The sequence below is a fragment of the Lepidochelys kempii genome, chromosome 1, assembly GCF_965140265.1.
Source record: "Lepidochelys kempii isolate rLepKem1 chromosome 1, rLepKem1.hap2, whole genome shotgun sequence".
Classification (NCBI taxonomy): Eukaryota; Metazoa; Chordata; order Testudines; family Cheloniidae; genus Lepidochelys; species Lepidochelys kempii.
In genome coordinates, this window is record NC_133256.1 from 39,860,334 (window position 1) to 39,883,372 (window position 23,039).

The window sequence follows — 23,039 nt, forward strand, 5'->3', positions numbered from 1 at the left end:
ACACATTTATCAAAATAAGCTATTCTGATATAAGCACCTTTACGCTGCATCCACACTAGGGGGTTGCACTGATTTAATTATATCTGCTTCAAAAATAGATATAATTAAATTGTTACCAAAACTGTGTCTAGAAAATCTCTAAAAGAGCATGGATTATTCTGTCTCATTCTTATAGCTGGTCAGATCTGACCTGTGGGAATGGAAAAGCCACTAGCACGGGAGTGGGCAAACTACAGTCCATGGGCTGCATTCAGCACGCCTGCCATTTTAATCCGGCCCTTGAGTTCCTGCTCAGGAGCAAGGTCTGGTGCTTGCCCCGCTCCAGCCGGGGAGCAGGGTCAGGGGTCACTCCGAACGGCTCTTGGAAGCAGCAGCATGTCCCTCCTCTGGCTCCTACACGTAGGGGCAGCCAGGGGGCTCCGCTCTGCATGCTGCCCCCACCCCAAGTGCCACCCCCGCAGCTCCAGTTGGCCAGGAAATGCCTATGGACGGGGTAGCGCATAGCGGACCTGCCTGCCACACCTCTGCGTAGGAGCTGGAGGGGGGACATGCCACTGCTTCCAGGAGCAGATTGAAATAAGAGCCGCCCTGAGCCATCCCCCACGCCCCACCCCTGATCCCCCTCCCACCCTCCGAACCCCTCGGTCCCAGTCCCAAGCACTCTCCTGCATCCCCAGCCGGAGTCCTCACCCAGCACACACACCCCTCACCCCCCTGCCCCAGCCCAGAGCCTCCTCCCACACCCTGAACTCCTCATTTCTGGCTCAACCCTGGAGGCCGCACCCCCACCCCAATTTCATGAGCATTCATGGCCCACCATACAATTTCTATATCCTCGGGCTAAAAAGTTTGTCCACCCCTACACTAGCACATATGGGTCCTTTAATTTTTTAAGAAAAACTCAATCAAATTTGCAGTTGCTGGGGATGGAGATGGTCTCTGATAGTGTTATGACTGCTGCAGGTTTTTACTTCTCAGCTTGGCTGCTCAGCTGCAAGTAGCAATGTGACCAATGACCACAAGCAGTGTCACCTTAACAGCATGAGACATGGCCTGGTTTAGTGGACTCAGCACAGGACAGAGTAGGGGATCCATTACATTCCCTGCTCTTATTACACCAACTCAAAGTCAAACTTATCTGCCTAAGTTTTTCTAATAACTACTTCACAGGTGAAGGTTATGATGATTCATTAATGCTCATAAATTACTGCTGTAGAGGGGACTACAATGCACCAGAATGTGCACAAAACTTTCCAGAAATTTTAGCAGCATGCTGACCACTGTGTTATCTACAGAATTGTGCCTTGAAACATTTTTAGATGTTGGTAATTTACATGGACCCTTTCCACTTCCACTGACGCAAGAGGGCAGACAAAGAATTAAGGGGAGATTTTCAAAGGCACAAATGACAGTTTGGTACCCAACTCCCATTGACTTTGAACCAGAATTAGGCACCAAACTGCCACCATCGGTGCTTTTGAAAATCTCCCCCTTAGTCTTTACTAAAAATCAGGAAGCTAAATACCAGGTTTCTCTGAAAAGAAGTCACCTAGCTAATCAATCCTGAAGCTAGTCATATGCATAGCTCGCTAAAATGGTGAGGCATTGGCTATATTTGGAAAGAGAGGGTGGCTTAAAAAGTGTTTTGTACATTCATCCAAAAATGCTAAGGCTGGCTATGTAATCAGCACATTAAGCTACTCAAGCGACTGCACTGCAGCAGAAACTCTTAACCAAATTTGTTATTCTTGAAAAGGACCATTCACTGTAATGAAGCACAACTGCACAGAATCAAGACACCTAAATTAGCTCATTTTTCAGACTTCCTTCCTTTTTCTTAATCACCAGTACACTGAAGGAATGCAATCTCTTCATTTTACTAGCAATTTGGCCTGCTCCTAGTCCAAGTGTTGCTTGATTATACCTTCCTCATCTGGTTGGTAAAGCCACTACCCCCTCCTCATTCAATCCCTCCTGAATACTCGGCTCTGTCACAACACCTTCAAGTAATTTCAATGGCTTGACTGTAGGGTATCTTTTTAATGCCACATATAAATGATTTGTTTCCAATGCTGTCCACAATTTGCTAAGTGCTATACAAACACAAAAGAAGGCACACACTCTTTTAAAATCAAAACAGAGAATATGTCTACACAACAGAGTCAACTCAACTTATATACACTTGAATTACTTCTCTCTGAGAGTACGTCTACACTGCAATAAAAGACCCATGGTCCAGGTCAGCTAACTCAGGTTCGTGGGGCTTGGGCTGTGGGGCTAAAAATTGCAGTGTAGACATTCAGGCTCAGGCTGGAGTCTGGGTTCTGAAACCCTGGGGCGTGTCTCAGAGCTTGGGCTCCCGAGCTCAAAGACCCTCTGTCTCTTGTGGGGTTTTGGAGCCCGGGCTCCACCCCAAGTGTCTATGTGCAATTTTTAGCCCCACAGTCCAAGCCAGAGTCAGCTGACCCAAGCTCTGAAACTTCATCCCACAGGTTTTATATTGCAGTATAGATGTAGCCTGAGTTAACCTAGCTTGAGTGAAAGCAGCCACACTGAATCATAGAATCATAGAATCATAGAATATCAGGGTTGGAAGGGACCCCAGAAGGTCATCTAGTCCAACCCCCTGCTCGAAGCAGGACCAATTCCCAGTTAAATCATCCCAGCCAGGGCTTTGTCAAGCCTGACCTTAAAAACCTCTAAGGAAGGAGATTCTACCACCTCCCTAGGTAACGCATTCCAGTGTTTCACCACCCTCTTAGTGAAAAAGTTTTTCCTAATATCCAATCTAAACCTCCCCCACTGCAACTTGAGACCATTACTCCTCGTTCTGTCATCTGCTACCATTGAGAACAGTCTAGAGCCATCCTCTTTGGAACCCCCTTTCAGGTAGTTGAAAGCAGCTATCAAATCCCCCCTCATTCTTCTCTTCTGCAGGCTAAACAATCCCAGCTCCCTCAGCCTCTCCTCATAACTCATGTGTTCCAGACCCCTAATCATTTTTGTTGCCCTTCGCTGGACTCTCTCCAATTTATCCACATCCTTCTTGAAGTGTGGGGCCCAAAACTGCACACAGTACTCCAGATGAGGCCTCACCAATGTCGAATAGAGGGGAACGATCACGTCCCTCGATGTGCTCGCTATGCCCCTACTTATACATCCCAAAATGCCATTGGCCTTCTTGGCAACAAGGGCACACTGCTGACTCATATCCAGCTTCTCGTCCACTGTCACCCCTAGGTCCTTTTCTGCAGAACTGCTGCCTAGCCATTCGGTCCCTAGTCTGTAGCTGTGCATTGGGTTCTTCCGTCCTAAGTGCAGGACCCTGCACTTATCCTTATTGAACCTCATCAGATTCCTTTTGGCCCAATCTTCCAATTGGTCTAGGTCCTTCTGTATCCTATCCCTCCCCTCCAGCGTATCTACCACTCCTCCCAGTTTAGTATCATCCGCAAATTTGCTGAGAGTGCAATCCACACCATCCTCCAGATCATTTATGAAGATATTGAATAAAACCGGCCCCAGGACCGACCCTTGGGGCACTCCACTTGATACCGGCTGCCAACTAGACATGGAGCCATTGATCACTACCCGTTGAGCCCGACAATTTAGCCAGCTTTCTACCCACCTTATAGTGCATTCATCCAGCCCATACTTCCTTAACTTGCTGACAAGAATACTATGGGAGACCGTGTCAAAAGCTTTGCTAAAGTCAAGAAACAATACATCCACTGCTTTCCCTTCATCCACAGAACCAGTAATCTCATCATAAAAGGCGATTAGATTAGTCAGGCATGACCTTCCCTTGGTGAATCCATGCTGGCTGTTCCTGATCACTTTCCTCTCATGCAAGTGCTTCAGGATTGATTCTTTGAGGACCTGCTCCATGATTTTTCCAGGGACTGAGGTGAGGCTGACTGGCCTGTAGTTCCCAGGATCTTCCTTCTTCCCTTTTTTAAAGATTGGCACTACATTAGCCTTTTTCCAGTCATCCGGGACTTCCCCGGCTATGTCTACACTGCACTTTCATCATTAAAACTTCTGTTGCTCCGGGTTGTGCAAAAAAACCCAAACCTCAGAACGACAAAAGTTTTAACAACAAAAACCCCCGGTGTGGACGGCACTTCGTCAGTGGGAGACACTCTTTCAGTGATGAAACCACCCTCCCGTGTTGGGGGGGGCGTTTATTTTGTCATCAGGAGAGCTCTTTCCCAGCGACAAAGAGCAGCTACACTGCGCACCTTACAACGGCACAGCTGTAGCGGCACAGCCATGCCATTGTAAGGTGTGCCATAGGCGCCGACTCCGTGGGTGCTCTGGGGCTGGAGCACCCATGGGGAAAAATTAGTGGGTGCTCTGCACCCACTGGTAGCCAAGCTCCCCACCCCACCACCTCCTCCCCTGAGCGCGCCACATCCCTGCTTCTCCACCTACCGCCTCCCAGCAGCTGCCAAACAGCTGTTTGGCCGCTCCGGGAGCAGGGCAGGGAGGGGCGGGAACGTGGCATGCTCAGGGGAGGAGGTGGAGCTGGGGCAGGGATTTGGGGAAGGAGTCAGAATAGGGGCAGGGAGGGGGCGGGGACTTTGGGGAAGGGGTTGGAATGGGGGTAGGGCAGGGCAGGAGGGGTGGAGTCGGGACAGGGCCAGAGTGGGTGGTCGAGCATCCACTGATGGGAGCAGAAGTTGGCACCTATAAGGTGTGCAGTGTAGATATAGCCTGAGAAACAATATGAGCTTCTGTGTCCATACTGGTGCTGCACTCGAGTGCGTTAAGACCTCTGGGAGCACATGCCATGTTTCTTAGTACTGTAGTAAGCTGAGCTGCTCTAGTAATTATTTTCCAGTGAGTTGTGAGAGAACTTCTCTGTCCTTCCTGGACACACAGGGAGAATTATAGGAAGACACGGGAAGAATAGAAGCACTTGAGTGTTGCTAGCCTTTGTCCACACTACAGAGTGATCATGTTAGCAGCTGACGAGCTGTGTTTCACTGACCTTTAGCCTATACTCCTCTCAGACCAACCAACTAGAGATAAAAGCAACACTGCATTTGAGTTAAAGGTTTGTGTGTAGGGATGGGACTCCAGTTAGGGGCAACACTTGAGTTATAAACTTGAGTTCTTGAGTTAACTGTGCAGTGAAAACAAGCACTGAAGGAACTAGAAAGGGGAGTCAGAAACAAGCAAAGTGGCCAGGTGATGCTAAAATTTTACTAATACATGGGTTTTATAGAGAGAGCACCTAATACATTGTGGGCAACATTGGAAACAATTAACAAATCTAAAAAAATAAAAAGAGCTATAGAGACATGTGTCTCATCTTCCAATTTCTCTGATCAGAATTACTGTTTTCTGAAAAGAATAGAATGTACTCTTCACGAGCTAAAGTGTATATTTTTTAGTCAATAACTGTGTTATAATCAAGCACCTATCCCTAAAGAGCATTTGGGTCACTGGGCATAAAATTCAGTACCTTAATTATATGTGCCCAATGGCCTAACTTCAGATCCTACTAAGAAACCCATTCACCCTTCAAATCCAGGTGGATAAAGACAAGGAAATATGAACAGTCTTGATTAAACTAAGCCAAAACAGAGAGTATTTTTGAGTGCTGAAATATTGGTAAAGTTATGTAGGTTAAATAGAGGGGAATAAAAATGCTGGAAATTACTACTTCATGAGTTACTTTTCACAATTTTAACTACACCTGCCTTGTAGAGTCATCATTACACTACAGTTTTATAAAGAAGTTTCACTTTCCAGTTGTTTGCACAGATTTTCAGGGATTAGAAAATTCACAGTGGTTTGATTTCCTTAAATTAACTTTACCATTTTGAAGATATTAGTTTTTAAGTTACCTTACTATTACTGTGGCTGCACTGTTTGTATTATATTTTACTTAACAAAGCAGCGTTACCTACCTCCTGTGGGAGATCTGACATGCTAAAATAGCTTGTATTTTGTGAGTTGGATGCATATAAATTTTAAATAACAATCAAAAGGAAGAAGGCCTGCAAACACACATTCCATAGTTAAGTAATGGCCTGTCTTTGAGAATACATATTTTCCTTTAGTCTCTTAAAAATCCATTTTCTCCCACGCCCTTAGACCTGATATGAAGCATACGGAGGAGTGGGTGAGATTCCATTCTAATCCAATAGCAGAACACAAGGGACTCCCTCTTCCTAGGGGCCAAGTGTTTTGCTGCTGTGGAACTCCTCTGATGACCTGAGAAATGAGGCCCAACCCAGCTGGCAAAATGCAGGTCTCCCATCAACCACTAGATTTTTGTGCAGGACGATCTCAGATTTTAAAAAAATTAAATGTCAGTGAGGGATGAGTTTCTCGGACTAAGCAAACTGCATGCAACAAGCAAAAATTATTTTTGGTAAATTCACTGACTACATGCAGTCAGCACTACTCTGCTGTCAAAGCAAACAACAGGGATTTACATTAATGCTGAAAGATATTACTTAGTTGCGCAAAGCTTATGAATAGAGCCATTAAAGGAAGTTTTATTTCAAAACCACACAGTAGTCTATTAGTGTGGGCAAGCTGAAAGAATGAGTTTCAGCCTATTAGGCACACTATACTTAAGTATCCATGTGCTGCCAATCACCAGGGTATCTAGGGGAACAGCATGGAATTATTGCCTTTGGTATATTACCTGTATAATTAGGAATTGGTAAACAAGGTCTTTCTGCAAATTGCATATGACATGAAGAAGAGTGAAATCTGGACAATCTCTGAATAATTAACTGTAAGGTGTTCTAATTCTCTATTACACTTCACACAAACAAAAACCATTTAATTCTATACTAATGTGGAACAACCTTTCAACTCCCTCTCTAACCACATTCCCTATAAAAAAAAAACCAAACAGACAAAAAAACCAAAACCAGCAGTTAAACCTATTTAAGCTCTGAAGCATTAAGAAAAGTCATAGTTTTAAAATCCATCCTTTACACTGCTGGCTGAATTCCAATACATGTACCGCTGCAACACTGCCAGTGTGCCAAGAATTATAGTTATGTGTACACTTACTAGACTGACCTCTCCAAGTTTTTCCAGTGACTTCAAATTTCCATAATTCAAACTAATCGTTAATAGGAAAGGAAGAAATTGTAGTTCTTCCCCATAACAACACTTTATTTGATTTGTCATAAACACCTCTCCTTTTTCAACTGCCATTCTCCAGCAGATTTCTGCATTAGATAAATGGAACAATTTTCCAAGGAAAAAACCCAAAGACTGCTTTATTTTCATTCTAAACAAGTGTACCATTCTTATGGTACAAAACCACAGCTCAGAAAGCCTTTGGTTATATTTATCCTGGCTAATAAAGTATAGTCTGTTCTCCTGTTTATAAGATATTGGTGGACAAAACACAAGTCTCAAGCTTCAAAATCTTCTTAGTTATCCAAAACTTATGGATAATTTAGCCAAACCCTTCAAAAAATAAGTCACAGTTAGAGGTTTTGTCTTAAGAATTACATAATACTACACATTCTCCATATCTATGAGAAAAGTATCAGTTGAATCATCAACTAATGTCAAGTTCTAATTCAAATTGTCTTGAAAAAAAAACATTCTCGTTTTATAAATTAAACAAAAACAAGTCTGTTGTTCCCAAAAGTACATGTGTTTAGCTTGCACTTGGGCTTCTGGAATGAGACAAACAACCAATGTGGGGACAGACTATTTTAAATGTTATATATTCCTAATTCTAACATAATTCAGGATTAAGTATTGTTAATTGTATACATACCTGTGCTAGATGCTACACAGAGATGCCCAAGACAAGTTACTGCTCTCAAGAGCCCCAAAACTAAGGGGGTAGACATGACAAACAAGAGAAGGCAGAACATACACCGGTAGAGACATGGATTACAGAGATAGTGAGTTTACATATACACGTAACATAGATCATAATGGTTCAGAAGGTTTGGGTATTTATTGTACAATTTTTTTTTACGGGAATCATCTGAATGAGATCCAGGACTCGAAGAAAAGGACAAGTAGTCTAAATTTGATGCACAATGTAACAGAAGGGCAGCAAAATGACTCAAAAGGGGAGTGAGAGGTGACATGGTAAAAGTTCTTGGAGAGAATGACGACTTTGGTACAGCTGCATTTCAGATAGAGTGGGGGGCTGTCCATTAGCCACAGTCATAGATGCCAACTCCGTGGGTGCTCAAGGGCTGGAGCACCCATGGAAAAAAATTAATAGGTGCTTAGCACCCACCAGCAGCCCCGTCATTCAATTCTTCCCCTTCCCTTCCAGCGCCTCCCGCCTGCCACAATCAGCTGTTTTGTGATGTACAGGAGGTGCTGGGGGGGGAGAGGGAGGAGTTGGGACAGGGCACACTCAGAGGAGGCGGCGGCGGAACTGGGTAGGAGAGGGCGGGGTGGGGGCAGGGCTTGGGGCGGAGCAGGGGCGGGAAGAGACAGGCAAGGGTGGGGACTTGGGAGAAGGGATGAGATGGGGGCAGGGCCCGGGGCAGAGCCCGGGGCAGAGCAGGGGTGAGGGTTTGGGGGAAGGGGTCAGGGCACAGGGCACAGCAGGGGGTTGAGAACGTCCAGGGCCCAGAGGAAGCCAGCACCTGTGGCCACAGTGATCAAATTATTAATCCAAGACTGTTACACACCTCAGAGGAGAAGATTCTAATAGTCATGATGGAATATGAGCAGGGTGTGGACAAGCAATTTGGCTGAAATGTTCTGGAGGTAGAAGTGACAGGACTTAATTTTGGCTTAAAGTTGAGGGAAGACGACAGGAGTCAAATATTATGCTGTCAGACAGCAAAGAATCATTCCTGCTGGAGTGTTTTCTTAAGACATTTCTCACTCTTATTGTTCTGGGGTGCAGGGCATGGTTAAGGTGTATCCCTCTTAAAAGTTCAAAGGCAGCAGAAATGGGGAAGTAGGTGGCTACAGGATTTAGTGTGTCTGCTGCTGCCTCACCTACCCTCTCACACCATGTTAGGGAGTCTGCCCAGGGAGCAAGAAGGTCTGATAATTGATTAGCACTTTTGCTAAATACAACTAAGGGAAAATTGGACGTTTTTGCCTCCTAAGTTGGGGGAAAAAAATATGACTCTGTTTGCACTTTTGAAGAGAAATTATGAGCAGTTTCTAAGAATTAAATCAATATGACTTTGATGCTAGCAGACCAGGTGGCAGCTCATGCCAAGGCCCCAAGCCCCACTGAACATTGACAAAAATCACAGCTGGAAACCAGTCTGGCTTTCCTATGTGTTAACAGTGTTAAGATAAATATTAAAAGTTGTAAGAATGTGTTTGGTGCCTAGATCTTATGAACAATGTAGGAAGCTGCATGTACTGATCTCACTTATAACTTCCGTAGCCCATGGTATAAAGTTATATTGACTGTTTGTATTGTAAACCTCTGTAATTGTGTAACTCACCAAACAGGACAAGCAGCATTAATTCAGGTAAAGTGCTTCTACACACCAGATGGCCCACTGAAGGCAAATGAGGCAATGCATAGCATCAAAGGATAGAGACCTTGTTGACTGCATCCCTCACTCCCTCCCTGAGCATGATCTCATCCCATCAGTTTGGATTCCTGGGTGATACAGGATAAAAATTCCAGACAAGGAGAAACTGGGATCTTTATGCTGTCTGAATTCCAAGAAGCAAAGATTCCTATACATAAGAAAGAGATCCCCATGGTGTATGGAATAGGTCAGCCCTAAAAGACATATAGAGCTGATTATTATAGAAACTTATACTACCTTTTAAATCAAAGACTGTAACTCATTTGTGTGTCTATGTTTCCTGTTTTAATCTTGTAAATTACTCATTTCTTAGTTAATAAATCTTTAGTTAGTTTAGAACAGGATTGGCTACAGGCTGTGTCTTGGGTTTGAGATCTGAGTACAACTGACCTGTGGTAAGTGACTGGTTCTTTGGAATTGGAAGTAACCTGAATATTGTTGTGATTTTTGGTGTAAAGTGACCATCTACAGTTCATCTTGCCTGGGTGGCAAGATAGCCCCCTTGGGCATTCCAGTCTGCCTGTAACTCTGTGGTAAGACTGTTATAGTGCTTTAGGACTTCACATCTGTTACTGGGTTGGTGAAATCTAATGATAGAACATACAACCAGTTTTGGGGGTTCTGCCCTGCAGCTGGCACTCATGGTCATTAGCCACTCCAGACTGTGTGACACTGTCAACTGAACTGGAGAGTCTGAAAAACTGTAGGAAGCTGTAATTAATAGTTCATTGCATGGAAGGATGAAACTTAAGAAAATGCCACAAATTCATACTGGCTGTATCTGAGGAAATGGTGGGTTTGGTTAAAGGGATGTCAGGATTATCAGAAAAAAGTTGCACAAGCATTGATATACTGAGTGGGATAAACACAGCATTCCAAAACCCAAGTTTATTCAAGATACAACTGGGATTTGTCTTTAAAAAAAAAAAAGGTGTAACAAATAACCATACACAGATTATCCTTTTGTGTTAAACCAGATATATAGAGAAGAAGTTTCACAAATTATAGAAGCAAAGAAAGAGATAAATATAAGACATTCTAAATATACTATGTTGCAAGGACAACTCAATTCAGAAGATGCATTTCTGAGCTACCCAAGTGAGAGAGTCTTTGAATATGGGCAAGGCTATCTATATTTTAACCATAAAATTAAGGGCAGATGGTGAACTTTTTTGCTCTACTTGGTTTTGTTTGTTTAAAAACTTGGATGAAGTTCAATTTTGAAGAGGTTAAAAGGTGGTGATCTACAAAAGAAAACATAGGTTTGTACCTTTGTTTCTTTATATGTATAAGGAAGACCTGAAAAGTTATTTTGTTTTCAAAAACTAAAATAACTTTTTTCTTTTAAGCAGAGTAGAACTTCAGGTCTTGTCTATCCTGATTTCCCTACAAGACTCTATGGATGACTGAAGAATTGATATGATTTGGATGAAGAAATGTAAACCCTGATTAACTGAAAAATGAAGTGATTTTTATTCAGACTATTTCAACCTTTTTTTTAACTTGCACATTTAAATTCAATGTCTGAGAAATATTTAGAAGACACTTTAGTCCGGGCCTTTCAATTAAGGGATGAGAAAGTTAATAATCTATATCTAAACACAGCCAACGAGACCTAGAGCAAAATCAAGGAAGAAAAAACTTGATATACCTGTTAACTCCAGAGTAACAAACCAAGCAGAATTTTTAAAATGAACATGCACACCATTTCAAGCCTTGACTCCCACAAAAGGGCACATAAAAGGGTCATATCAGTTAATTTAGCATACCTTATAAAAGGTTTGATCATCTTTCTTTCAGTGTTCTCAAACGGGATCAGATTTGTCAATCCCACTGTATCAGGCTGAAGCTCTTGATAGGAAGTATATATAAAATGGTAGCCTCCAAAGAGACAGACACCATTCCCAACTCCCATCACTGAAATGGAGATAGTGAAACAGTAACAGATTTATCCAAAACTGTTCTGATCGTTCTTTTTTATAATATATATTTAAGATAGCTAAAATATTTAGCTCACTGTAACTAATCACTCCAGTTTTCCATTCTCCTTGAATTGTGGGCCTCTTCATCCTATTAGCAAGATATGTTGAGCTCATATAGAAGCATCATATGCAAGTCTCGTAATATACTGCTGATACTCATGCAAATACAGAAACAGAAGAGCTTTCCAAAAAGTTACTGAAACACTATACAACTGTTGTTAAGTGCAACCTTGTCATTGTTTGTTAGCTATTGGGTTAACATTTTGATACAGAGTAAAGACTTTTTGAGAGAAAGCAGATGAAATTACAGTCCCTTTGTTTATCAGAACACAGCACTAAAACAGATCAACCCAAGCCTCTTAGTACTGACTGTGCGTCAGAGAAATTATAAAGGACTGTCTGTATTTACATTTACAGTAACCCTTGTGGGCTTGGTGGTACAGATAGAGGGAACTGAAGTTACATATTTATTTATTTATTTGTATTATTGTCGCACCTAGAAGCCTGAGCCATGGATCCGGACTCCACTGCGCTAGGGGCTATACAAACACAGAACAATAAGACAGTCCATGGTAAAGACTAACTCTATAAGTGAATTCAGGATTCTAAACAAACCAAAGACAGAGACTATCACATATTTTCCTAGGACAGGGTAGGAATGATTCTTCACAACATAGAGGTGCATCCACCCTAAGAAAAAAGCTAACATGAGGTAACAGCACACCTCACATATGCTAAAATCCTAGTGAAGACAACACAGTTTGTAATCTGACACACAAGAAAATGACAAACTGCATTGCATTCACTAGAATTTTAACATGTGTTGGCTAACACCATTTTTTCCCTAGTGACAAGGCCATAAGGAAGAGTGGGTGTAACGGGGAAAAAATGTCTTAGCTATTAAAATATACAAATGCTGTTTCTAGTCTGAAGATTAAAGGAGCTCAACAGACTGCTCCTCCATCGCAGCAGAGGAAGCTAAATCCTACCTTTGAAAGCATATGTTGTTCCATCAATGAGGGGGGCTGGGCTATGGGGAAAGAAAGTGATAGACCGTCATTCCCAGTCCACCGTTATAAAAACCAGACAAACTTGCCTCTACTTTAATGGTTCATTGCTGATTCCAGAGACAGTAAAAGTTTTCCATGTTAGTTGTGAAAGCAATGGTCTGGAAATCAGTTCCTTTAGCTAGCTACACTTTTGGTCCCATTGCCCACTCCACCACCAATTTTGTGATTTAATTTAAGGCTTATCTGTCCTAGGGAAGTTTTGTATAAGTTTTCCACTGTTGATGTTGGTGGAACTGAACCAGTGTTAATAACATTGGGAGCCACAGCCTAGATGGGCCACTGGCATTTTTAACCAAAATCATACTGCTTCAGTGTTCAGGGGCAGGCGAGGGAGAAAAGAGACAGGTCATTCACAAGGGGAAGTCACTTTCCTCCACAGAGGAAACACATTTTTAGGTGTGGGGCACTGCAGAAGGGATTTGCAGCTAGAAAAAGTGGGATGGAGGATGGTGAAACTGGAGGGTCTGACGGCTGTGTGAATGCGGGAAGGAGCACACACTGGGTTTTGTGGCTGGAAAGTGACATCCCCTCTCTAACAATTCTTATCTACGTAGCGGTAAACTCTAGCCAGCTACATATGTTGGCTGGGCCCTCGCATAAGCAACTAATTGAACTTTACCCAAAATGAAATTGGGGCTTTTCAAATTCCTCTCTCAAAGGAGTTGACACACCCCAGGTTTCATTATCTGTGAGAGCATGCAGAACTCAGTGGAGGGATGACTAAGGCCAGCAGAAACAGACCAGGGTTTCAAATTTCCTTAAGGTATAGCGGTTAGTAGCTAGACAACTACACTGAAACAAGGATAAAGTCCCAGTTTTAACATATTTAGGCAGGGTGTTCCACAAGACAAGAATTTTCCTGCACAATGGATCCTGGTTCAGCCCAGGGCCAGATCTACAGTTAATCCACCAACTGTAGCAACTGGAAGCCCCAGTCACAGACCAGAATCCAGTTATGCTAGGCACTATACAAACACAGAACAAAAAGACAGTCCCTGACCTAAAGAGCCTTTACAATCTAAGCATAAGACAAGAAACAACAATATTGGTCAGCTGTTTGTCAGCCTAGGGCTGGATCCACAGTTAATCCACCATTGGTGGGATGAGTACAAACTACTCTGGTTGCCTGTGGTCACAATTATATAACTCACTTATTTTTAAGGGTTTTGGAATATCTTCGGAATGAAGATGTGTATAGGTTTATATAAATAAAAGGTGCAATATACAGCAAGATTTTTTCCTTAAAAATGTAACTCAAGTAAAAGGTGTCAGACTGACACCTTAGAAAGCTGAACCCCTCTCAATAAGGAAAGCAAAGTACTGACAACAGCACTACCAGTTTCCAACGATAACTTCCAACCAATGCACCTTAGCTATGTTCTGCAAGCAACACAACCAAAGATAAGTAAGTTCAGTCACAATACTGAGATTGCATCAATGGCACCAAGTAGTGTGAACTGCAATATCTAAATATTTAGTGTGTTTATAACCATGGTACATAATGGATGTTAGTCTAGTATGGAACAGACCAAGATCACTCCCCAGCTCATTTTTATAGGTCAGAACAATGTCTTTTGGTCACCACCAAGCCAGCATAGATTCAAGACAGTGGCGTAGATATGAAAGACTTTGCATCTTATTATCAACCGCAGGAGTCATCCAGACTTCATGCACAAACAATTTCTACACTGAACAATTTCTGCCAGGGATAAATGTTAATTTTGAGGATCCACATGGATCAGCTCATTGAACATCTATTTTTATGCAAAATCCAAAATTATTTAAAATAACGCAAAAGTGACCATCATACTTAATTGTGGGTTTCTGATTTCTCCTTAAATCTTCTTCCTCCCCAAAATACTAACATAGCAGAACCAGACATTCTTTGTCTAACACGACCACCTCCATCATTCTTCCTGATCTCCATCCAAGGCAATGAACTACTAAGAAACCCTCAGTGCCAACAGCAGCACCAAATTCAGTGGCTTTACACTGGAGCCAGGTGCAGAATGAAATTCATTTGGATCACAACACAAACCTAGTCAATCATTTTCACTCTGCAATTCAATGTGTATGTAAAGCATTTCTGGTCACTCTGAGTCCACCCCTCAGACGTCAAGAATTCCCACACCTAGAGCACACCTGGACTACAGTGCCCAGCGTTTCAACTGTTATTACCCAGCAGGTCCAACTGAGTTCAAGTACCTGTGTTTCTTTCCTTCAGGAGTCTGTGAGCAGGGTGTACAAGTGATCAGACAGCCTTCTTAAAACCAAAGTATTGCTTAGTTCAGCAGTAGGAACAGAGCATTTAGAGAAAATGGATTTTAAAACAGTTTACATGCATGTCTACCTTACCTAAAAGCTTCCCACCCTAAATAATAACTTAGGCAAGCTTAACTTCTTCAGACACCTGCAGTAGAGCCCGTCTGCCTCAGCCTGGTTTCCTCAAACAACTACACTGCCTCTTCAGAGACCATTTCTTTTTAAACCTTCCAGTTCTTCTCTCTCCTACATTCACAGGCCTTTTCCTGTCCTAGTAGCCTCTTAACAACTACTCAAGTGTTTACTGAGAAATGACTTATTTTGAGCCATTCTTTCCTTTCCGGATGGTTATTCCCGACAGCTCCCTATTAAGCTAAATATATCCATAGAGTAAACATCCAAATAACCAGGTCAACATACAGTTTTTAATAGAAAAGTAGCGCTAGAGGGGGCCTCGAGAGGTCAAGTCCAGTCCCCTGCACTCAGGCAGGCCCAAGTTTATGAATTTATAAATTATTACAAAGCCGCCCCAGTTCCATCACAGGGGTAAGAGAAAAATGCAGAAACATGAAACTGAGAAATACATAATTAAAAACAGAAAGAACAGTGGGAATAAAACAAGTACAGGAAGAGGAAGATAAACAGAATGGGGACAGAGACAACAGGTACTCCCAATATTGATATCCTATCTAATTTTGTTTTCAAGAATCTTTTGCGAAGTTTACAAACAAGATACTAAACGTGCATCCTGGTAGCCCACTAAATTACTCAGTGAATACCTTTCTGCACCTTTATTAATTTAGTAAGGAGGGGCTACAAGGCAGGAACTATCTTTTTGTTCTGTATTTGTACAGTGCCTAGCACAACCAAACCCCAGTCATGGGCCAGGGCCCCAAGGAACTGTGATAATACAATAAAAAGTTATGGTTGAGGGAATAGACAAAGAATGCTCCCAAACTCTCCAGATGTCTCTTCATGCAGTCAATACTCAGACAATCCTTTTCCCCAGGATGTTAAGAAAGGACGTATGTAGACACTGCCATTTATGGCCCTGCCTACCTTCCACTTCTCTCTCATTCATGCTCTCTTCCTTTCACTTTCCTGTCTGCATTTTCTTTTCTAGCCTTTCCTTCCATCTGCCTCTTAATGGCCTTTGTGTCTTTTTCCACAAGAGCAATCATATCATCTGCCCCATGTGTATTTCACTGAGGAATGAGAGAAGTGAAACTAACAGCCCCATTTCTGCCCTTGCAGAGGTCACGTCACTTTCACATATTAGTGGTGTATTAAAAGAGTTGTCATTGCTCTTCACAACAATATACAGTGCAGTAGTTCCCAATCAAAAAGAAAACACACATGCCACAAAACAAACAAACAAATAATATTACCCCTTTAAGTAGGGATATCTACTTGCCAAAAGAAGGTAAGCATCCAGTAATTTTGCATTCTGAGCTATGACTAAGGTATGTGGGTTTTTTTTAAATGAACTGACGTGTAAAAGAAGAGCATCACAAATCTACATTCTCCATCCCTTGGTTTGTCCACTATCAGTAAATATTCACATCAACCAACCTTTTCCCAAGACTTCTACATAACACAAAATTTTAAAAAATTCAAGCATCAACTATTTTTTCAGTCATAGAAAATACAACACAAGACATACCAAACACAGTGATTTTTGACTGGTAACATGTCAAGAGTCCACTTAAAATAGCAATACAATAATGATCTAGATTTCCTTTTATTAAAGGCTGAATTTGCAAGAACAGCCTGCACAGTTGCACCTGCAAACATTAAGGATGAAAAAATTGCACTGAGAGTGCAAAATGGCTAGATGATTTATGCATGCAACTGAGGGTTTTAATACAAACAAAAGCCCCAGTTCTGCAAGGATCTCCACATGGATGGACCCCGGTTTCTCTGCAGAGCTCCACTGAATTCAGTGGGACGCTGTGCAGGTTTAGGGATCCATCCCTAGAGCTCCTTCCAGGCTCAGGGCCAACATTTTCAAGGTACAGGTACAATTAGTCAGCCTCTAACACTGGATGGCCTTGAGGTCAAGACTCTGAATTGAGGCTCAGAAGAACTAGTTAAAATTCCTGACTCAGCCAAAGCCTTCCTGCATAAATGACTTGGGCAAGTCATTTAGTCTCCCTGTGTTTCAATTCCTTGCCTGTAATCAAGGAACACCCTGAGGGCTTGTCTATACATAAAATGCTACACTACCGACACCAATGGGAGGGACTCTCCTGTCAGCCTAGGTAATCCACTTCCCCAAGAAGCGGTAGCTAGGTTAATGGAAGAATTCTTCTGTCAACCTAGCATTGTCTACACAAGAACCTAGGTCATCTTAACAATGACACTCAGGGGTGTGGATTTTTTCACACCCCTGATTGATGTAAATAAACTGACCTAATATTTTAGTGTAGACTAGGCCTCATATAGTCTTGTTCAATTGGACCATCAACTCTTCAGGGCAGGGGCAGTCTCTCACTGTGCACAGATACAAAATGGGGATAAAATTTCATTTGAGGCTTCTAGGAGCTACTGTAATATAAATAATTGTGCCCAGAAACCACAGATCATCCAATGTTAGAGGCTGGCTAAAAATTTGGCTGCAAGTACTTTGACAGTTTTAAAAGAGACCGTCACAAAATAAGAAAGGTCCAATCTTATAAACATTTATGCATAGGAATAACTTTACTCATGTGACTAGTCCCATCAATGTGTCCACAAATCAGAACCTTTGACACAAATTTTGGTATAGTGTCAAGCTTGTCTACATAAACATATTACATGGAATTTAAAGATCACTCATAGTTTAATAGGTTTTATTTTAACCTTTTCTAACTAAAAAGGGTAAATATGTATAACCAAGCTAAATGATTTGATGCCTAAAGTCTATAGTATTCACACTTCTTCCTCCAGACTACTCTTATTTTTTTAAAAAAATATGAAATATGATTAACAGCCGCAAAAATACAAGTGATCCAAATACTTCTCCCTATGCTTAAACACAGTGGAAAATCTTATCTGTAAGGGTCTTATACATACAGATTTTTACAAGCTTGTCCAAATATCAGATATGCCTTGTAACTAGTGATAGAAGGTTTGCACCATATAAACAGAAAAAACAAAGGCATTTCACATAGTCTATATAAATAATTAGTGTAAAGTATTTCCATATTCCATGGCCTCATAAACAGAAATTATATATATTAGGGCTGTCAAGCGATGAAAAAAATTAATCGTACTGTTAAACAATATTTGAATACCATTTATTTAAATATTTTTGGATTTTTCTATATTTTCAAATATATTGATTTCATTTACAGCACAGAATACAAAATGTACAGTGCTCACTTTATTTTTCATTACAAATATTTGCACTGTAAAAGACAAAATAAATAGTATTTTTAGAATTCACCTAATACAAGTACTGTAGTGCAATCTCTTTACCATGAAAGTTGAACTTACAAATGTAGAATTATGTACCAAAAAACCTGCATTCAAAAACAAAACAATGTAAAACTTTAGAGCCTACAAGTCCAATCAGTCCTACTTCTTGGTCAGCCAATCGCTCAGACAAACAAGGTTGGTTACATTTGCAGAAGATAATGCTGCCTGCTTCTAGTTTACAACGTCTCCTGAAAGTGAGAACAGACATTTGCATGACACTGTTGTAACCGGCATCGCAAGATATTTACATGCCAGATGCGCTAAAGATTCATATGTCCCTTGATGCTTCAACCAGGGCCATCCTTACCCATACGCAAAGCACGCAGCTGCGTAGGGCACCAGGAAATTTGGGGCACCAAATTTCCTGGTGCCCTGCGCAGCTGCGTGCTGCTCCAGTCCCTGCTCCGGCTCTTCCCCAGGACCACCGCCCCTTCCGGCCCCTGCTCCGCCCCAGCCCCGCCCCCACTCCCCTGAGCTCTGCAGCAGGGCTGGGCCTGTACTCACCAGCAGCGGGAAGTGCAGACCCGTCCCCAGCTGCGCCACCGGTAAGTGCTGGGGGGGGGCTGGTTCCCCCTACCCCCCAAGCCAGCCCCCCCCAGAGGCCTGGGGCCAGCCCCGCCGCTGCCTCCCCCTCCCCCCCGCAGAGGTGGGGGGCTGCGTAGGGCCCCAGAATAGCTAGGGACATCCCTGGCTTCAACCACCATTCCAGAGGACATGAGTCCATGCTGATGACGGGTTCTGCTCGATAATGATCCAAAGCAGTGCGGACCAACACATGTTCATTTTCATCATCTGAGTCAGATGTCACCAGCAGAAGGTTGATTTTCTTTTTTGGTGGTTTGGGTTCTGTAGTTTCCACATTAGAGTTTTGCTCTTTTAAGACTTCTGAAAACATGCTTCACACCTCATCTCTCAGATTTTGGAAGGCACTTCAGACTCTTAAATCTTGGATCGAGTGCTGTAGCTATCTTTAGAAATTTCACATTGGTATCTTCTTTGCATTTTGTGAAATTTGCAGTGGAAGTGTTCTTAAAACGAACAACATGTGTGGAGTCGTCATCCGAGACTGCTATAACATAAAATCTATGGCAGAATGTGGGTAAAACAGAGAAGTAGGCATACAGTTCTCCCCCAAGGAGTTCAGTCACAAATTTAATTAACGCATTATTTTTTTAATGAGCGTCATCAGCATGGAAGCATGTCCTCTGGAATGACGGCTGAAGCATGAAGAGGCATGGAAATCTTTAGCACATCTGGCACATAAATATCTTGTGACACCAGCTACAATAGTGCCATGTGAACGCCTGTTCTCACTTTCAGGTGATACTGTAATTAAGCAATGGGCAGCATTATCTCCCGTAAATGTAAACGAACTTCGCAATTGGCTGAACGAGAAGTAGGATGAGGGGACTTGTAGGCTCTAAAGTTTTACATTGTTTTGTTTTTGAGTGCAGTTATGTAACAAAACAAACTCATCTGAAGTTACATTTTCATGATACAGAGATTGCACAACGGTACTTGTATGAGGTGTATTGATAACTACTACGTTTTATCATTTTTAAGTGCAAATATTTGTAAGCAAAAATAATATAAAGTGAGCACTGTACACTAAGTGTATTCTGTGGTGTAACTGAAATCGATATAGTTGAAAATGTAGAAACACATAAAAAATATTTAACAAAATTCAGTTGGTATTCTATTGTTTAACAGTGTGATTAATTGCAATTAATTTTTTTGAGTTAATCAAGTGATTAATTGGCAGTCCTTTATATATATATATTAGTTGTGCACTCTTCTGTCTTCCAGTCTTCTATTTTTATGCATTTCAACTTTTACACAGACTACCTACAGGTTTGAAACACTACATGTCTTTATTATGTTTGTACATCCTTTGAAGTTCTGATGAATTATGTGAATGCAATGTGTTGTTATTATTATTAAATGAACAAATTATCTTAACTGAACAATACCATAAGACTTCAGTCTAAATTGAGATCTAGATATAAGAAAAGGATAAATATCATCCTGAATGACACTGTCTACAAATAAGATTTACATAACACTGAATTACACTACCAATAGCCTGACAGCAGGAAACATCTAAGCTCTAAATCCTTTTTCCCTACTGTCTAAAAGACTTCACTCTAATCACATTTCAGTGACACTAGGTTCTAGGATTCATTATCAGAAGAGAGACAGAACACTGAAGAACTCAAAAAGTATTACTTTCTAAAACATGAACTTCTAGGCATTTATTTTTAAAAGAAGACAACAGTTCAGTTAAAAATATCCCCACATCATCTCAAAGGGGATGAAAGAACAGTGTCAAAACAAAACAAAAGCTAACAAAGAAGGGGAAACACACATAAATAATGTTATCTATTTAAGTAGGGACAGAAACCATGGATGGTGAAGGAATTAACCAAAACCTGGCGTAAGTTACAATGATCCTAAAGGCAGATTTCTGAGAGGCCCTGAGTCGCTTTTATTGACTTCAAGTGACAGGAAGCTCAGTCCCTTCCACAGGGTCCCAAGCCTGTTACATCCCTCTCACACATCTCTTCCCCACAGCCCATTCCTTCCTCTCTTTTAACTCTTCTAGGTTCTTTGGCACCCTGGTCTTTCCCCCAAGAAGCCTTCGTTTATGAGACTAGGCCTATTAGCACCACCACTTCGGCACTCTGCTGGATGCTCTCCTACAGTCAGCCAGCAAGGACGGGTGCAGCACCCCTAAAGCTTGCAGAAACCAAGGAACTGCCGCGGCCTCCCCTCTCAAGGGCCAAGTTAAAGGGACTTTTTTTTTTTTTTAAAGAAGCACATCTGTGGGGCATCCTCCGGCACCAGGGCGAGTTGCCACAATTTAAACAGGAGCTACCACACCACACCTGCGACTCGCAGCCTGCTCGTTTCCAAGTGTGAGGCAAAGCTCCAGCATGAGGGACACAAAACAAGCAACCCAGCAGCCTCACAGGCAGGGCAACAGCCAAGTGCTGGAACATCCCCCCAAGCAGCTCGGTGCCCGGCTAGCTGAAGTGACAGGCGGCAGCCACGGGCACCGCGGGGACGGACACCCCGTACCAGGCACCTCGCAAACGAGCGGGGGACCCCCGGGGAGGGCCCCGCATGACACACGGATCCGTGGGGTCGGCGCCTGCTCAGCCCCGCGACTAGCCGGCGGAGGAGAGGCGGGATTTGGGGGCCGAGATCGGGGAGCCGGGGCACCGCACGGCTAACCGGGGGTGGGGGACGGGGACTCCCCGCTCTCACAGCCGCTGCCGCCCCCGAGGCTGCTGGGGGAAGTGGGAGCGCCACGTCCGGCAGCCCTTCCCCGGCCGCCGCCAGCCAGCCAGCCAGCCGCCCGCCCCCGGGCACTCACAGGCGCACAGCTCCACCACGTAGGCGTAGTAGGACCAGGCCACCACCAGGGCGATGAAGACCACGGGCACCCAGGCCAGCACCCTCTGGCAGCACTTGAGGACGTGGGACGGCGCCATCTTCCCTGGCGAGCCGCTGCAGGGGCGGCATCGGGGCTCGGCGGCGCCGGCGCTGCTGCTGGGGCTACAGCCGCTACGGAGCCTCCCGCCGCCCCGTCCCCGCCCCGCACGCTGAGGGGGCTGAGCTTGCGCAGCGGCCGCCCCCCGGAACTCGCCGCGGGAGGGGTGGGGCGCGGCGCCCCCCAGCCGCTGTGTGGGGGGCCCGGAAACCTTCCCCCGGTTCCCGTCTCCTTCCGCAAAGCCCCTCGGGCTCCCCCGCAGCCCCTCGCTCCGGCCCCACCTCCCCCTCAGCCTGCCCCGGGCTCTTCCAGCCGGCTACAGCCTCTCCCGCAAAGGCGGGCCAGCCCTTCCGTCTCCCCAAACCGCCCCCAGCTTCTCCCCAGTGCCCTCTGCCTCTGCTCACAGCCCCCAGATGCTCTCAGCCTCCTGCAGGGCTGCCTGTTTGTCTACATAAGCAAACAGCCTATCCCCCAAGACCACCCCACTTCGCATCCTAACCCCAGTCCCTCCACGCTCGCTCCCCCCACACTATCTATCCACTACCCTGGCTAACATCCAACAGCCCCCTCCAATTGTCCCCAAACCGTCTCTTGGGTGACCTGGTCTAGGCTGCAAAACTGGATGAAAGACCAGACTCAAAGAGTGGTTATTAAAGGTTCGCTGTCAAACTGGGGGGGGGACTATCTAGTGGGGCCTGCAGGGGCCAGTCATGGGTCCGGTGCTGTTCAATATTTTCATGAATGAGTTGGATAAAGGAATGGCAAGCGTGGTTCTAAAGTCCGTGGCTAACACCAAGCTAGGAGGGGTTACAAGCATTCAAAACAACCTTGATCAATCAGAGAATTGGTTTGAAATCAATAACATTCAATTCAGTAAAGACAAGTGCAAAGTACTGCCCTTAGGAAGGACAAATCAGCTGCAAGTGGTTAGGAGGTATTACTGCTGAAAGGAACTGGGTGTTAGAGTGGATCATAAGCTGAACATGAATGAACAATGTGGTGCAGTTGCCAAAAAAAGGTTAACATCATTCTGGGGTGTATGTAAAACACGGGAGGCAATTGTTCAGCACTGGTGAGGCCTTAGTTGGAGTATTGTGTCCAATTCTGGGTGCCACACTTTAAGAAGAATGTGGACAAATTGGGGAGATCCCAGAAGGGAGCAACAAACATTATGAAAGGTTAGAAAACCTGACCTATTTCAAATGGTTAAAAAGAACTGGACATGTTTAGTCTTGAGAGAAAAAAAGACTGAGGA

At 43.4% G+C, this 23,039-nt stretch overlaps 1 protein-coding gene across 3 annotated transcripts in view; it reads right to left on the minus strand.

Annotated features, from left to right (window-relative positions):
- The window catches only part of ZDHHC20 (zDHHC palmitoyltransferase 20), a 77,424-nt gene extending 55,539 nt beyond the window's left edge, over positions 1 to 21,885 (minus strand). For 2 of the 3 annotated variants that reach the window (XM_073339972.1, XM_073339964.1), the window contains exon 1: positions 21,668 to 21,885. In XM_073339972.1, coding sequence (XP_073196073.1) covers positions 21,668 to 21,785 — 118 coding nt within the window. In that variant the 5' untranslated portion in view covers positions 21,786 to 21,885. Of the gene's footprint in view, positions 1 to 11,287; positions 11,414 to 21,667 lie in introns of those variants that run through there. The other variant, XM_073339981.1, reaches the window with a different exon arrangement.
- Positions 21,886 to 23,039: the final 1,154 nt, after the last annotated feature.